Source organism: Phacochoerus africanus, chromosome 8, assembly GCF_016906955.1.
Source record: "Phacochoerus africanus isolate WHEZ1 chromosome 8, ROS_Pafr_v1, whole genome shotgun sequence".
NCBI classification, from domain to species: domain Eukaryota; kingdom Metazoa; phylum Chordata; class Mammalia; order Artiodactyla; family Suidae; genus Phacochoerus; species Phacochoerus africanus.
This window is the reverse complement of record NC_062551.1, coordinates 165,807,370-165,825,798: the sequence shown is the minus strand read 5'-3', so window position 1 is coordinate 165,825,798 and position 18,429 is coordinate 165,807,370. Positions and strand designations below refer to the sequence as shown.

At 42.5% G+C, this 18,429-nt stretch overlaps 1 protein-coding gene across 1 annotated transcript in view; it reads right to left on the bottom strand.

Annotated features, from left to right (window-relative positions):
* Positions 1–18,429, bottom strand: part of EIF2B3 (eukaryotic translation initiation factor 2B subunit gamma) — a 136,019-nt gene that overhangs the window by 50,341 nt on the left and 67,249 nt on the right. Inside the window, exon 5 of the mRNA XM_047789267.1 lies at positions 17,433–17,544. Coding sequence (XP_047645223.1) covers positions 17,433–17,544 — 112 coding nt within the window. The remainder of the gene's footprint in view (positions 1–17,432; positions 17,545–18,429) is intronic.

Here is an 18,429-nt window from a genome sequence, read left to right as displayed (position 1 = left end):
CACGGGAACGTTTATGAGGCTCAGAGCCATGCTGCCCACATCCCACGCTGGGGAGACCAGGAAGGTGGATGTCTCATCCCAGCCCAGAAAAGGCCTCCTCTTTACAGCAGCCCTATCTCAACCTTATGAAGTCTCTGGGCTTCCAAAGACATTACACCAAAATGGATGCGCCATCAAATCACTGACAAGTCACTCTCTTGTATTTTACTACAAACTCCTACCCACAATTCTTCTTTTTTTTCTTTTTTGGGCCGCACCTGCAGCATACGGAAGTGCCCAGGCTAGGGGGTGAATCAGAGCTGGAGCTGTCGTCCAGCACCACAGCCACAGTAACGCTAGATTCGAGCCATGTCTGCGGCCTACACCACAGCTCACGGCCACGCCAGAGCCTTAACCCACTGGGTGGGGTCAGGGATTGAATCTGCACCCTCATGGTCACTAGTTGGGATCGTTACTGCTGAGCCACTACGGGAACTCCCTAGAGAGGCACTTTAGAAGAACAGCTGGTTAGTAGTAGTGGGGATACTAATTCAGATACACAGCTACATAGTTCAAGACCTTCCATACCATCAGGAAAGCAATCACAGGGTCAAGCCATTTCTCATCATCTGTGCTCCGGAATCAGAGATCCGACCATGATCTTTGCGGCTCTGACTGAAATGCTTGTCGGCTCAGACACAAATGTCTAAACTTTTCAAGATGACCGTGTGAACATTTTATTCCATTTTAAAAGATATTCCTTAGAAGCCTGTTTTAATATTTTCATTACTATTCCAATAAAGAACCTTGACTAGTATTCAAAAGAAAACAACGTAACACTAGAGAAAAGCGACATGATTTTCTTATTAAATGTCTGGCAAAATACCTTTACTTATGAATTATTAAAAACACATGTCCTTCAGAAATAGGAATTTTAGAGCTGAAGCAGGGAGGTCTTTAAAGACCAACTAGGCCGATTTCAGCTGGGGAAACTGAAGCTTAGAGAAGCCACGTGATTTGCACAAGCTCACACAGCTTTTGTCTGTCTCAATTCTCAATTCTCTGGATGGGAATTTCGAGCACCATGCTCTCTCAGCCTCTCCAAGTCGGTACTACACAGCTAGACTCGTGGGAAAAGTGTTGAGCTTTCTCCAAGTCCACGGAGGTAGTTAGGGTTTGGGCCCCTTGCCGTAACGTTACCAGTACTGCCTGGTGACAGAGGGAGAATGCCCCTGTGCTTGCCACAGGCTTAGCAGGACCCCTGCTCCAAGTGTCCTAAACTATCTCACTTTCCAGCACCAAGGATGCTCAAGGGCCAACAAAACAGAACTCTCTTTGCAATCAAGTAAGTACTTCATCCTCTGTCGAAAAGAAAGAAAACCAGATAGGGTACACATTCCATCGTCACCGTCCTTTTCTCCCATAACCAGAACGTACAAAACTAAGAAAAGTTTAAAACAAGAGGTTTTTGCCTTTCTTATAAATGCCTCTGCCAAGATAACTTTGGTGTTTGCCCAATAGGAACTAGCCTCCACCTTTGGAAATTCTGTTTGAAAAGAAAGATAGGAAGCATTGTATTCTCAAATTCAAAAAGTGCTTGAAAATCTGAATCTAATTAACTTTCCCATCATCTCACTGAGGCCAGGAGGAGTCACAGGAATAGGGTCAGAGGAATGGGGAGAACATTTTTCTTGCTCATTTATCCAGCCAGCTGCCCTATAACAAATATACCCCAAAGATGTTGCGTCACTGGGGTGTAGATTGCAAGTTAGAAGAATGGAATGGAGAGAAAATATGCTGCCAACAACCGAATGTGCAACCTAGTCTTAGGAAACTGGTGGAAGATCGGGCTTTAACGGTCCCAGCATTTACGCAAAGCTCTGAGCTCAACAGTTCTGAAGGAAAAGTACACCTCCATCGGCTCTTCATTTTCACCTTACCTCTTGGCTTTGTCCATCTTCTTTGCTCCTATCACCCCCAAGCCTTGCTCGCTTGGGCAGGGACCACTGGGACTAAGGCATTTACTAACAGTTCACCATATGGAGCAATAAACTAGTTCCACGGGAGGTCGGAGAGAGCAGGGGACAATCCCCACCCTCCAGCTGTAACTATAGAAACATACGATTCTGCCTTCTAAGAACTTTATGTCTAAACCTGCCAAATCTAAAGCAGCATAAACATCAGTGCTTGACGGATACATAAATGAGTCAGGTCCCTTGTTTCACATAATCATAGATGACTGCGAGGAGTTCCTTCTGCATTCCAGAAGACACAGTCTCTGTACTCTTCCGAGTCTTGCGAATTCAGCAATGCAACACTGTGATACTTTCCTGGTCTTATCCTCTGAATCTATCCCTCCTACTGCTGCCAGACTACCTTTCTGGAATGCTGAATTGGAAGCATTATTTCTCTCCTCAAGATGTCCTTAATAATTTCCCAGTATTCAAGGCCCTCTATTTTTTTTGTACTAACTTAACTTCCCAGCTTATCTCCTCGTGCTCCCCAACAGGAATCTTCTATTTGGGCCAAACTGTTCTAAACAAATCTTGCATATCCTGCCTCCACATCTTTGCTCAGAGCATTCTCCCCACACAGGATTCAGCTTCCCATGGCCCTTCCTTATCAGATCCAAATCCATCCTTCAACTCCAAATTATTCTATTACATTTTCCTGACCACCTTCAGCCCCTTGAGACTGATGCCTCCTCTGAACTCTTAGAACACTGTTGTTCAGCATCTGATACTGTTTGCTATTATTTGTTAGCCTTTTACATACAGAATCTTATCTTCCACCAAGGCAAATGAACTCTTTGAGATAGTTTTCTGCCTCCCTAAATACCAAAACAGTTTAACAAGAGGAGGAAACTCAAGGAACATTTGCCAGTTGAACAATGTGTTCTAGAAAAGTAGAAAGCATGAACTAAAAGAAAAGGCCCAGCTCTGTCTCTAATTAGAAAAATGAGGAGTTCCCGTTGTGGTGCAGTGGTTAATGAATCCAACTAGGAACCATGAGGTTGCGGGTTCGATCCCTGGCCTCGCTCAGTGGGTTAAGGATCCGGCATTGCCGTGGGCTGTGGTGTAAGTTGCAGACAAGGCTCGGATCCTGCATTGCTGTGGCTGTGGTGTAGGCTGGTGGCTACAGCTCCGATTCGACCCCTAGCCGGGGAACCTCCATATGCCACAGGAGCAGCCCAAGAAATGGCAAAAAGACAAAAAAAAAAAAAAAGATATGGAACAAACCCTTCTTTTTCTGGCTTTCACTATCATTATCTGAAATATAGGGGACTGGATCAAATGACCTTCTACCTGTGACAGTCTATGATTCTAAAATATTTACGAATAAGATTATGTTTTCAATACATTAAGAGATGTCCTTTAACTGCATCTTATGTTGAGCTCTTCTAAAATAGAAGGAAATCCCCCTCTGTTTTCTAACATTTGACCTTGATAAATAGTTTAGAAAAAAGTCTGTAATGAACCCTTCTTGCTTCACAGAAAGAATTCCAGATCCAGTCAGCTATACCCTGGTTACTGTAAGAAATTAGCTGTGTTAACGAAGTCCCATCATACAAACTCTTGATACAGAAGGGGAGAGGAAAGCAAACACACACACAAACTCTGGTGGGGCTGTAAACTACGGCCGGCCAGCTGGATGATCCTGCTGCCTGATTTTGCAGACAAAGTTTTGCTGGAACACAGGCACACTCATTTGCTGCCTATCTGTGGATGCTTTTGTGTTGTAACAGCAGAGTTTAATAAATGCAACAGAGACCAGGTGGTCTGTAAACTCTAAAATATTTACTATTTGCCAATCCTTGTTCTACACCTCAGGATTCATCACAGAAGCCAAAGCCCTAGATTACAGACCCTTAATCGTAGCTAGGTGATTTCCCACTTATTCATTCAACAAATATCTACGGGGATTTCTTTTTTCTACCTAATCCTCATTCATTTCCTCACCTGTAAAGTGGCATAGAATAGTATCCACTTCATAGGGTTATTGTAGAAAAAGCTTTAACACGACAGTGCCTGGCACAAGATTTAAAAAGCAGAGCAGCTCTCATCATCGTCACCACCACCCCCCCCCCCTTTCCTGATGTGGTGGGAAAAGCAGGCTCTCTCTGCTGCCATGACCACCCAAGTGGAAGGAGAGAACCCCAGCAGCGCTGAGGCTTGGCTTCATACTTGGGGAAGAGCTGTATGTTGACAGGACTCAAACTGCAACCACAAGAATATAGAAAATGTTGTTTCGAGATAAAGTGGCAGTTGATCCTATAGGCCTATGATACCAGAAATATAAAAAACTATCTTTTCAGAGTTTATTAGGAAGACAAATAAGATTTGAATTTATTTTCTTTCTTTCTTTTTTTTTTCTTTAGGGCCGCACCTGCGGCATATGGAAGTTCCCAGGCTAGGGGTCCAATTGGAACTGCAGCTGCTGGCCTATGCAGAGCCACAACCACACCAGCTCTGAGCCGCATCTGTGACCTACACCACAGCTCATGGCAACACTGATCTTCAACCCACTGAGCAAGGCCAGGGATCAAACCCGCATCCTCATGGATACCAGCTGGGTTCTTAATCTGCTGAGCCCCAATGGGAACGCCTAAGATTTGACTTTATGAACTCCCTCTTGAATACTTAGAGTTTGCTTGCAGACAGTGTGAAATTAAATGAGTCTGATGACCCATCACTACCTCCTAGATCAACCATCTACCCAGATTTGGCAACAAACGAGTTTTCTTCCTTTTGGGAGAACTATGACTTTTAGAAAGTCTAACAGCCTGACTTAAAGACTTAAATGTAAGACAGGACACCATAAAATTCCTAGAAGAGAACATAGGCAAAACATTCTCTGATATGAACCATACAAATGTTTTCTTAGGTCAGTCTCCCAAGGCAACAGAAATAAAAGCAAAAAATAAACCAAAGGATGCTAATCAAACTGACAACAAGCTTTTGCACAAAAGGAAACCATTAAACAACACACACAAAAAAACAACCTACAGAATGGAAGAAAATGGTTTCAAATGATGACTCTAAAATATACAAAAAACTCATACAACTCAACAGCAAAAAAACCCAACAATCCAGTTGAAAAATGGGCAAAAGACCTGCATAGACATTTCTCTAAAGACATACAGATGGCCAGTAGGCACATGAAAAGATACTCAACATCACTAATTATTACAGAAATGTAAATCAAAACTGCAATGAGGTACCGCCTCACACCAGTCAGAATGGCCATCATTAACAAGTCAACAAATAACAAATACTGGAGGGGGTGTGGAGAAAAGGGTACCCTCCTACACTGTTGGTGGGAATGTAAACTGGTGCAACCGCTGTGGAAAACAGTATGGAGGTACCTCAGAAAATGAAATATAGAACTACCATATGATGCAGCAATCCCACTCTTGGGCATATATCCAGACAAGACTTTTATTGAAAAATTACAGGCACCCATATGTTCATTGTAGCACTATTCACAATAGCCAAGACATGGAAACAACCTAAAAGTTCATCGACACATGAACAGATTAAGAAGATTTTGGTATATATACAAAATGGAATACTACTCAGCCATAAAAAAGAACAAGATGATGCCATATGCAGCAACACGGATGGAAAGAGAGACTCTCGTACTAAGTGAAGTCAGAGAAAGAAAAATACCATATGATATCACTTATATCTGGAATCCAATATATGGCACAAATATACCTTTCCACAGAAAAGAAACTCACAGACTTGGAGAACAGATTTGTGGTTGCCAAGGGGGAAGGGGAAGGAGTGGGATAGACTGGGAGTTTGGGGTTAATAGATGAAAAATACTGCATTTAGAGTGGATAAGCAATGAGGTCCTGCTGTATAACACAGGGAACTATATCTAGTCACTTGTGATGGAACATGAGAGAGGATAATGTGAGAAAAAGAATGTATATAAATGTATGACTGGGTCACTTGGCTGTCTAGTAGAAAACTGTCAGAACACTGTAAATCAACTTTAATAGAAAAAATAAAAATCGCATAAACTTAGAAGTCTAACAGCCTGAAATATATGTAGTTTTTTCTATTTCAATCCAACAAATAGACGTTGGACTGAAATGGGTGCCTACTTTTTCCTAGTACAGTGCTGGTCGTGTCTCTCTAACATGCACAGAAGTTGTCTGAGGAAATAAGAATGCTGTATTCTCTTTGGGGTATCCTTCAAAATTCTGCATAACGGAATCATAAATGATTCGTTGGTGGAATAAAAGATGACTTAAAATCATCAACTGATAGGGAGTTTCCCTCATGGCTCAGCAGTAACGAACCCAACTAGCATCTATGGGGACGCAGATTTGATCCCTGGCCTCGCTCAGTGGGTTAAAGGATCCAGCATTGCCTTGAGCTGTGGTGTAGGCCGCAGATGCGACTTGGATCCTGAGTTGCTGTGGCACAGGCCAGCAGCCACAGCTCTGATTCGACCCCTAGCCTGGGAACTTCTGGGAACTTCTGTATGCTGCAGGTGTTTCCACACACACACACACACACACACACACACACAGGATAACTCAAATGTGATATATCCATACAATGAAATATTATTCAACAATCAAAAGGCATGAAGTCCTGACATAAGCAACAACATAGATGAACCTTCAAAACATTATGCACAGCATTTAAAAATATGCTCCCTAGGGTTGAGAACCATTGGTCTTGTGAGAAGGACAGGCGTACAGGCGTGTGAGGCTGGAAAGACTGACTGAGTAACTATGCGTTTTCTGGTACACGCTCAGTCAGGAGTTGTAAGAGGCACAAATATTATTAGATACCATGCACTGTGGTTTTATACATACAGAGGCCAAAGCGACAGGTATGCTTTCAAAGAAAACAGCTTATTCATCCAGGCAGTTTAATTCTATAATGGAAAGAATGATCCCTCCAAGGGTGAGGGATCATTTGCTTTATCAGGCAAACCACAGGGAAACCATGCGACGGTCTTGGGGACCGGATTTTCCAGAAGCGATGCTGAGACAGAATTTAGGGTGTGAGATACTTATTAGGGACCGACACCTGAATAAGGGGGGGAAGGAAGCAAGACCGGGCAGAGGAGAAACGGAGATGTCAGTTCTCCGGAGCCTTGGCCAATGGAGCAGAGAGCTGCGGAGCAAGCACTGCCCGTCAGAATGACGGAGGCTGCACTACCTCCTCCTCAGTCAGTCACGGGACACAGGCTGCCCCGGCAAGGGCATGACCTCAGCCAATGGCTCCTTCCTCTAGATGAGACAGATCCTGAAGCTGGTGACAGCTAAAGGCTGTCTGCTGACTCCACTCCCTACAGCTAAGTGAAGAGTCCTTCCGTGAAGGGAGACCCAGGCAAGCTTATCTCTATGCTTATCCTACGGCAGCACAGCAATGGCCACCATGGGTCAAGAGGTAGTTCTTTTCCTCAGGGATTTATTCTAACCCAGGTCTTCCTTTCTCTCCAGGAACATGAGAAAAAAAACTTGGGATTACTTACCGACATTATTTACACAACAAAAGCCTTTGAAGTGTAGTAAGACAAAAGGATGCCTATTGCTCGTGTGTTTAGGATTGAGCTGGTGGTTTGTCCAAGATCTCGGCAGAGGCATCCAGCTGAGGCAGGATGCCTTCCGCATCAGCCACTTGACTTTCCCCGTTTCAAGGATGTGTGGGGAACAAACTAAGGCTGAAAGGAAAGAAACTACGCTATACGAACCCCCACCCCCACCCCGATCTCTTTTAACTTCAGTGTTTCTAAGAAACTCTTTATTCAAGGCCTAGAGAGTCAGGATTTTATCGGCCATCTATAATTGTATAACAAATTACCTCAAACTCAGAGGCTTCAAATAACATTTATTATCTCACAGCTTCTGGAACTGGGGAGTGGTTGATTTAGCTTGGTGGTTCTGACTCAGGGTGTCTCATGAGGCTGTGTCACGACGTTGGCCAGGACTGCAGTCATCCCAAGGCTCAGCTGGAGAAGAATCTGCCTGCGACACGGCTCCTGATAGGTCTCTGAAGAATCTGCTTCCAAACTCACGCGTGTGGTTGCTGATAGTCCTCAGCTCCTCACCCCAAGGGCTTCTCCAGAGCCCTCCTGAATGTCCTCAGCACAGGGCAGCTAGCTTTCCTTTTCCTAGGGCTGTGGCATGACACACAGGCTGACTTCCCTAGAGTAAGTGATTCAGGACAGAGCAAGAGTAGGCAGCAAAGGCAGACTCTGAAGTCTATTTATACCTAATTCTGGAAGTGACACCCTGCCACCTCTACTACAGTCTATGCACGAGGAGAAGCAAGTCACTAAGGCCAGCTCACATTCAAGTGGAGTTTTCTTCAGGGGAGATGTATCAAAGAATGTATAACTACATCTTTAGAAAGTCCACAAAATTTAAACAGAATGGAAAGGTTCAGAGTTCAGTTAGGTTTGTATTTTCCATCAAATAAGGAAGAAATAAACAATCCAACAAAACCATTAGCTGTGTTCCCCGCAGAAAGTGTTGAGGACTCGGCCTCATTCAAGTCTTTGCAAGAGCAAATACTCTCCCCAGCTGGAATACTCCCCAGCAGACATCTGTGCCACGGCTGCTATGCCAGGAAAGGCCATGTCCCAAAAGCAAGAGCTAAGTCAGATACAGAAATGTCTGCATTCACTGGACTGTATCTTTAGAAATTACACTACCCTGAAACCTCTTCACTTTAGGTCCTGGGGCTTCTAAATCCCCAAGGTAGTACCTGTTTTTCTCGTTTTTGATATTTTTTAAGTTGGAGAAAAGTTTAAAACACAGAAAAGTACAAAGAAAAAGAAAATCAGGGAGTTCCTGTCATGGTGCAGTGGTTAACGAATCCGACTAGGAACCATGGGGTTGCGGGTTCGATCCCTGCCCTTGCTCAGTGGGTTAACGATCCGGCGTTGCCGTGAGCTGTGGTGTAGGTTGCAGACGCGGCTCGGATCCCATGTTGCTGTGGCTCTGGCGTAGGCCGGCGGCTACAGCTCCAATTAGACTCCTAGCCTGGGAACCTCCATATGCCGCAGCAGCGGCCCAAGAAATAGCAAAAAGACAAAAATAAATAAATAAATAAATAAAATAAAATAAAAAAGAAAGAAAGAAAAAGAAAATCAAACAACTCATACAACTCAACAGCAAAAAAACTAACAATCCCACTGAAAATGGGCAGAAGACCTAAATAGCAATTTCTCCAAAGAAGATACATGGATGGTCAGCAGGCACAGGAAAAAAAGGCTCAACATCTCTAATTATTAGAGAAATTAAAATCAAAACCAGAATGAGGTACCACCCCACACTGGTCAGAATGGCCACATTAACAAGTCAGCAAAGGACAAGTGCTGGAGAGGGTGTGCAGAAAAGGGAACCCTCCTACACTGTTGGTGGGAATGTAAACTGGTGCAACCACTATGGAAAACAGTATGGAAGTAGCTCAGAAAATGAAATGCAGAACTATCATATGACCCAGCAATCCCACTCCGGGGCATGTATCCAGACAAAACTACAGTTCAAAAGGATACATGCACTCCTATGTTCACTGCAGCACTATTCACAAGAGCCAAAACATGGAAACAACCTAAAAGTCCATGAACAGATGAATGGATTAAGAAGATGTGGTACATATACACAATGGAATACTATTCAGCCATAAAAAGAATGACACAATGCCATTTGAAGCAACAATGGATGAAACTAGAAAGTCTACACTTAGTGAATTAAGTCAGAAAGAGAAAGACAAATACCATATGATATCACTCATATGTGGAATCTAAAATATGGCACAAATGAACCTATTTGCAGAACAGAAGCAGACTCACAGACAAGGAGAATAGACTTGTGGTTGCCAAGGGGGAGAGGGGAGGGAGTGGGACAGACTGGGAGTTTGGGCTTAGTAGATGCAAACTATTACATTTAGAATGGATCAGCAATGAGGTCCTCCTTATCCATTACAGCACAGGGAACTATATCCAATCACTTGTGATAGAACATGATGGAAGATAATACGAGAAAAAGAAGGAATATATATATACGTACGATTGCATCACTTTGCTGTACAGCAGAAATTGACAGAACACTGTAAACCAACTATACTTTAACAATTTTTTTTTTTTTTTTGCTTTTTAGGGCTGCACCCACAGCATATGGAGGTTCCCAGGCCAGGGGTCAAATCAGAGCTACAGCTGCTGGCCTACACGACAGCCACAGCATCTCCAGATCCTTAACCCACTGAGCGGGGCCAGGGATCAAACCTGCAACCTCATGGTTCCTAGTCAGATTCATTTCTGCTGCACCACAACAGGAACTCCTAAAACAATTTTTTTTAAAGCATCCATATTTCTACTTTCCAGAATTGTTACTATCTCAGCATAGATGTTTTGCTTTTTTTTTTGTTTTAAAATAAATATCTCATTTGTTTTATGACTATCACGCCTTCTCTATTACTGCATTCCTTATTTTGATCCAATTTTTGGCTGCCTTCATTGTCAAGAAGTTTTCTCCCCCCAAGAAGGGCTCCCAGGTGCTATACTTTTTTTTTTTTTTTGTCTTTTTGCCATTTCTGGGGCCGCTCCCTCGGCATATGGAGATTCCCAGGCTAGGGGTCGAATCAGAGCCACAGCAGCGCAGGACCCGAGCCGCGTCTGCAACCTACACCACAGCTCACGGCAACGCCGGATCGTTAACCCGCTGAGCGAGGCCAGGGACCGAACCCGCAACCTCATGGTTCCTAGTCGGATTCGTTAACCACTGCGCCACGACGGGAACTCCCCCAGGTGCTATACTCGAGTCCCTTCATGTTTGAGAATGTCTTCCTTTTATTATTGCTTTTATATTTGAATGATGTCTTCATTGTTTACAATATTCTTTCCCCTGCTTTTATGGCAGCATGCGTGGCATACAGAAGTTCCCAGGCCAGGGATCGAATCTAAGCTACAACTTCAACCTATGTCATAGCTGTGGCGATGCTAGATCCTCAACCCACTGCACGGCAGCAGGAACTCCTGTTTATAACATTCTTGAGTTGCACTTTATTTTCCTGAACACTACAGATACTGCTCCTCTAGTACAGGATGTACTAGTAAAGAACTTGTAGGTAAGTTTGATTTTCACTCTCATGTTAAGTGTTTAGCTTTTTGCCTCTGGATGCTTGAAGAATTCTTTCTTTATCTAGAGGATACATCTGGCCAAATTTTCTTAGAGCACACTCTACTCTCAAAATTTGCAGATTTTTACTTGATTGAGGAAATTTGATTATATCTTGTTTTTATTAGAAAAATTAAAATTTAAGTTACATATGCACATAAAGAGGTAAACAGTTTAAGGTTTACAATGAAAAATTTCAGTCTTCTGTTCCTCTTTCCCCTTTTCTGTTCCCCAGAAGTCTTCCTTTCAATTCTTTTAGTGGATCCACTTAGTATTTCTATTCCTATCTCTAATAACATTCTAATACTGATACGTCTTGGTTTTCAAATTCAGACATTATCTACTGATTTCCCCTATGGAAGATGAGAGTTTAGCTTTCGTTCATCAGCCCTGTCCTCATCACATTTACCTGTATTACTTTCTTTCTTTCTGTCTTTTCTTTCTGTCTGTCTGTCTTTTTAGAGCCACACCCATGTCTGTCTGTCTGTCTGTCTTTTTTAGAGCCGCACCCATGGCATATGGAAGTTCCCAGACTAGGGGTGAAATTGAAGCTGTAGCCGCTGGCCTCTGCCACAGCCACAGCCACGCCAGATCTGAGCCGCATCTGCAACCTATACCACAGCTCAGGGCAATGCCTGATCCTTAACCCACTGAGCGAGGCTAGGGATCGAACCCTGCATAGTTACTAGTCAGATTTGTTTCCGCTGAGCCATGATGGAAACTCCCATAGCTGTATTTCTTGTATCTTCTACCTTTCTAATATAATTGTTTCATTATTTTGGTCAGCTCAGTAATCAATATTTATGTTATTATGACTTCAGCTTTAGGTATTAGCCCTTAACTATGAGACAGGAAGTTTATCTCTCTTTTCTTCTTTTGTGCCTCCAACACACTAACCTTCCCTTCCATTATTCCAAAGTTACTGTATCGTGATTTTGGCTAGTAGTTACATTACTATGCATATATAACATTAGTTACACCTGAGCCATTCAGTTAATTAATGTTTTTTTTTTTTTAATGGCCTCACCTGCGGCATGTGGAAATTCCCAAGACGGGGACTGAATCCGAGTCACAGCTGTGACCTAACACTGCAGCTGCAGCAATGCTGGATTCTTAACCCACTGTGCCACACTGGGAACTCCCACTAATGATTGTTTTTCCTGCATATACTTTTGTTTGCCTGGCAATTACCTGTCTTCTCATTTCTTAGTCTCCTAGATACTTATCAATAATTCAACCCCGAACTTACCAAGCACTCAAAGCTTCTCTCAAAATGTTGACATACATTCTATCGTTTTCATTAGGAGAAATATGAACACCTGAAGAAAGTTTTCGCAACGCTTTCTGACCTATTTCAGTCTTGTCTGGTTGCCATCTATCCCAGGTACACAGGTGTTATTCTGGAATCTCCCTGCATTATTATCCGAGGGATTCTTTTTCCTATATTCTGTGTCTTTCTCTTTCTTCATTTATTCCAAGGTTCTGGTGTTACATATTCTCTTGAAGCTTTCTGAAACAGATACCTCAAAAGCAAATACCTGAAAGGATCTTGTTCTATTCTCACACTTTAGTTTGAATTCTGAAAATTCTTACATCTGGACAAATATTTTCCTATCTAGAAAATTCTTATGTCTATTCTTAATATTCTTATTTAAGAACTTTGAAAGCACACTTCCATTGTTTCATGGTCCAGTGTCACTGTTAAGAGACTGAAAGCCATTTTAATTTCTTTATATAGGATATACGTCCTCATCTCTGGAAGCTGTAGGATTTGCTTTCTGTCACCAGTTATAACATTCCACAATGACAACTTGGTATGTTTCCTTTCATGTATTCTGCTGGACACTGTTTCCTTTCAGTCTTGAATCCAGCTTTTTTTCATTCTGAGTTTTTTTTTTTACTTTCATTGATGATTTCTTTCCCATTCACTTTCTGGAACTCCTGATATTCAAATACTGGACCTCTTGAGCTGCTCCTTTAATCTTACCATTTCTCTAGTTTCCATCAATTTGTTGCTTTAGTCTGCTTTGTGAAAAATACTTCAGAAAAAATTTCGCAACTTTTAAATTAAAATTTTCATTTTATTTTTTTATTTTATTTTTTTAAATTGGTTTTTCTTTTCATTGTTGAGTCATAAGTGTTCATTATGTATCTGGGGACTAGACCCTTACCAGATGTATGTGTTTTTAAGTGTTTTCTCCTAATCTGTGGGTTTTCTTTTCACTGTCTTTTCTTTTTTTTTTTGGTCTTTTTGCCATTTCTTGGGCTGCTCCCGCGGCATATGGGAGGTTCCCAGGCTAGGGGTCGAATCGGAGCTGTAGCCACCGGCCTACGCCAGAGCCACAGCAACTCGGGATCCGAGCCGCGTCTGCAACCTACACCACAGCTCACGGCAACGCCGGATCGTTAACCCACTGAGCAAGGGCAGGGACCGAACCCGCAACCTCATGGTTCCTAGTCGGATTCGTTAACCACTGCGCCACGACGGGAATTCCCCAATTTTTCATTTTAATATGAGCACTACATGTTCCCTAAATACTCCTTTTTAAATACAGCATCCTGCTTTTTGGTTCATAAATGCAACATTCTCTCATCTCTCAATGAGGGCAAGGATTTTAGTGTGTCTGGTTCACTGTTCTATCCCTTGGAATCATCTTTGTCTTTTATTTATATTGGATTCTAATTTCAATCATTTTCATTTTTATCTAAATTACTGAATAGCTTAAACTTTTCCTCTATGAATATAATTTGATTTTCAGTGGTGTCACTTCTGTTTTTTTTTTTTTTTTTTTTGCTTTTTATGGCCATATCTGTGGCTTATGGAAGTTGCCAGGCTAGGGGTTGAATATGAGCTGTAGCTGCCAGCCTATGCCACAGCCACAGCAACACAGGATCTGAGCTGCATCTGTGACTTAAATCATAGCTCACAGCAACGCTAGATCCTTAACCCAATGATCGAGGCCAGGAATCAAACCCGCATCCTCATGGATACCGCTTTGCCACAATGGGAACTCCTGTTCTTTGCTCTTTTTAAGTTAATTAATTAACTCTATAATTAAGTCATTTGGTCCTCTATTTTCTTGGTTCTATAATATTTTCTTTTATCACTCTCCGTTTTTTTTTCTGCACCCACAGCATATGGAAGTTCCTGGGCTAGGTATTGTACCCATGTCACAGCAGTGACCTGAGCTGCTGCAGGGACAATACCAGATCCTTAACCTACTGTACCATAAGGGAACTCCTTATCTCATTTTGTTGTTTTATCTTATCACTGAACTCTTATTATTATTATTATTATTTTTTGACTTTTTAGGGCCACTCCTGCGGTATATGGAGGTTCCCAGGCTAGGGGTCGAATCGGAGCTGTAGCCACCAGCCTACACCACAGCCACAGCAACGCCAGATCCAAGCCAAGTCTGCGACCTACACCACAGCTCACAGCAACGCCAGATCACTAACCCACTGAGCAAGGCCAGGGATCGAACCCGTAACCTCATGGTTCCTAGTCGGATTTGTTAACCACTGAGCCATGACGGGAACTCCTGAACTCTTACTATTACATTCACGTCCTATTGAGTTGTTTTGCAACTCCTATATGTATAAGGAAATTCTTTCTATTCATTGCGTCATGGTTTTCTCTGGATAGGTTTTTGGTTTTTTGCGGGGTGTTTTTCTTGCTTTCATTTTTGCTATGTTTGCACAGTGACAGGCTGATCCTTTTGGTCTTGTTCATGTTTGTTTTATTTATTTTGATATAGTATAGATAAATGCTTACCTCGTATCCTCCTGTATCTGAGACCGGCTGTGAGTGCCAGTTTTTTCACAGTCGAGGTACTTTTCCATGGCTCAGGGGACGATGTGAGTGCGAGGGATGGGAGGGTACAGGAAGCACACTAAGGTACCACAGACGCTTTGATTATTTCTCTTTCCTGAGACTGTTACAAATTCTGGTTTCATTCCACGTATGTAAGGGGTATATTTCATTCCCATATTATTCCCCCTGTTCACCACTTAGGTTTAGATCTCGCTTCTGTTTAAGAGTTCCCGTCACTGTTCATTTTCCCTGCTTCATCACTTACTCCCTAGCAGTTCTTCCCATTGCTCCCTAGTCAGAAGAAGATAAATATACAGAGAGGTACTCCGTTTGCTTCTCTCCAGATTTGGAGCTATTAGTAAGAATTTGCAGGATTTCATGAACACGTTAATTACGGCTTCTGGGGAGTGGTGATAGGGTAGAATTGGAAGCCTACCTTTATTCCTTTCTATTCCTTATCAGAATCTTGTTGCTTTCCTTGGCCATCGATTTTTAAGTTTTATTATGTTTAATTATCCTACTCTATTCACTGCTGTTGAAATTTCTGCCAGTTCTCTATTCGTTTATTTTTCACATTTAATTAGAAACCAGTAGGAAGTTCTCTGATGCAATCTGAAGCAGCCACTTTAACCCAGAAGTGATATTATGCACGTGTTTTTCAAGAGTTGTTTGTTTACAGGGGACACCCACTATGTTTTGGTCACAGTAGCCCTGTTATTATTAAACCCATTCTTGCAGATGAGACAGCCAAGGCTCTAATACAAGACTCTTTTTCTTTTTCTTTTTTTTTTGTCTTTTTGCCATTTCTAGGGCCGCTCCCGCGGCATATGGAGATTCCCAGGCTAGGGGTCTAATTGGAGCTGTAGCCCCTGGCCTACGCCAGAGCCACAGCAACGTGGGATCCAAGATGCGTCTGCAACCTACACCACAGTTCACGGCAACGCCGGATCGTTAACCCACTGAGCAAGGGCAGGGACCGAACCCGCAACCTCATGGTTCCTAGTCGGATTCGTTAACCACTGCGCCACGACGGGAACTCCTAATACAAGACTCTTAATCGTAGGGGTAACTGGGCCAACGAAGCTAGAGGGCAACTTCATTTTCATTTACACATATACTCTGAAATGTCCCCTACCTCTGTTGTGCTGGATAGCAAACAACAACAACAAAAAAACCCCAAAAATCACTACAACATTTTTCTTTCCCAATTTACTCCTTTCACATTCATTTCACCCAGCCTCCAAATATTTATTAAGCACTCCTATATAATGGCATCAGGCTCTGAGTATAACAGCTTCGCAAGTCCAAGCTGAGCGAGCAGTCACTGAAATGCTGACTGGAGAAAATGTGACTGGTGTGCAGCCATCAGAATGGCTACTGTCGGCAAAAACAGAACATAACAAGTGCTGGTGAAGATGTTGGTGAGAAATCAGAACCCTTGTGCATGGTTGGTGGGATCGTAAAACGGAAAACAGCATGGAAGTTGCTCAAAAAATAAAAAATAGGAACTACCAAATAATCCAGCAATCCCATCTCTGGATAAATAACCTGAACAACTCAATGTAGGATCTCAAACCATGCATAACCATGCAGCATTATTCACAATAGCCAAGAGGTGGAAGCAGCTCGAGTGTCCATTTTTTTTTTTTTTTCGGGGGCAGGGGCTGTGCCCATGGCATGTAGAAGTACCCGGGCCAGGCACTGAATCTGCACCATGGGAGTGACCCAAGCCACAGCAGTATCAGTGCTGGATCCTTAATCCACTGAACCACCAGGGAAGTCCTAAATGTCCATAGAGAGCTGAACAGATAATGTGGTGTATATATAAAATGGAATATTACACAGCCTTAAAAAAGAAGTTCTGACAGATGCTACAATGTAGATAAACCATGAGGACACTATACTAAGTGAAATAAGCCAGTGACAAAAAGGCAAACAGTGTATGGTTCCACCTATAAATGGAACTTAAAGTAGTCAAATCCAGAGAAAAGAAAGTCAAATGGTGGTTATCAGGGGCTGGGAGAGGAGATAAAGAACAGTTGTCGTTCAATGAATACAGAGTTTTGGGTTTGAAAGATGAAATACCTCTGGAGATCTGAACAATGTGAATATCCTTAACACTACTGAACCATACCCTAAAGTCAGTTAAGGTGGTAGATTTTATGTTGTATGTTTACCACAATTAAAAAGAAAAACAAAGGAAACTCTGCAACACTCAGACAGGCAGTTCCGTTCCCTGTTCTCCCCACAGCCGCTCTGCCCTGCTGCTCTGCTGGACCGGACTCTACCTTGGCAAGAAAAGACATAGGGAAAAGTGAAGCTTGTGTGGCGAAGGAAAGCTTCCACCCATCTCATGGGAAAACATTCACATACTTTTGTCAATTTCACACAGTCTCATCTGGTTTTCATCCCCTCTTTCCCATCCACTGGGCGGTTTTATTTTGTTTTAAGACAAGGAGAAGGGCCAGAAAGAAAAACCCCAGGGCTTACTTCTGCAGGATGGCTCCCTTAATGACCAGCTCCTCATCCAAGTCTGCTTCATTAGCCATGAAGAGCAGCCTCTTTCCCGTGCTGTCCACTCCAACGAAGTCACGCTGCTCCACTGAATCACATAAAAAAGGGAAAGTCAAACACAGCATTTGCCCTGCCTGTCTGACTAAGGCAGGGGAGAGGGCACCTGCTTACCTTGCTCCTGGAACCAAATGCAGGAGTGGGTGTTATGTAATACACACTCACCACAATGTTTATTTTTTAATTTTTACTTTTTGCTATTTTAGGGCCGCACCCATAGCATATGGAGGTTCCCAGGCTAGGGGTCCAATCAGAGCTGTAGCTGCCGGCCTACACCACAGCCACAGCAATGCCGGATCTGAGCCACATCTGGGACCTACACCACAGCTCATGGCAACGCCGGATCCTTCACCTGCTGAGCGAGGCCGGGGATGGAACCTGCATCCTCATGGATCTTAGTCAGGTTCGTTAACCACTGAGCCACAAAGGGAACTCCCACACTCACCACAATGTTTAAGACATAGGAAGTCAAACTTTTTTTTGTATTTGATCTAAAGGATATTATTAGGCTAACTGGTGAAGTCTGAATAAGTTCTGCAAATTAAAGTACTGTACCAAAGTAATTGCCTATTTTAAAAGACTATCCTTTTTGGGTAGGGGTTTGTGGGGAAAAGATACATACTGATGTATTAAAGGGAATCACATCTGCAACTTATTCTCAAATAGTTCAGAAAAGTGATAATTACACATATACTATAATGTATATGCATCTGTTTTATGATGAATATATATTATTAAAGGGAAAGAAGGAGAATGCCAGAGCGAATGTTAACATTTGGGGAATCTGGGTCAAAGCATATATGTAAGTTCTTTGTACTACTCCTATAACCTGTAAAAGCAAAATTACTTCAAAAATAAAAGGCTAAGGAAGTGATGGATGTGTTAATTGGTTTGATTGTGGCAACTGTTTTGCAGT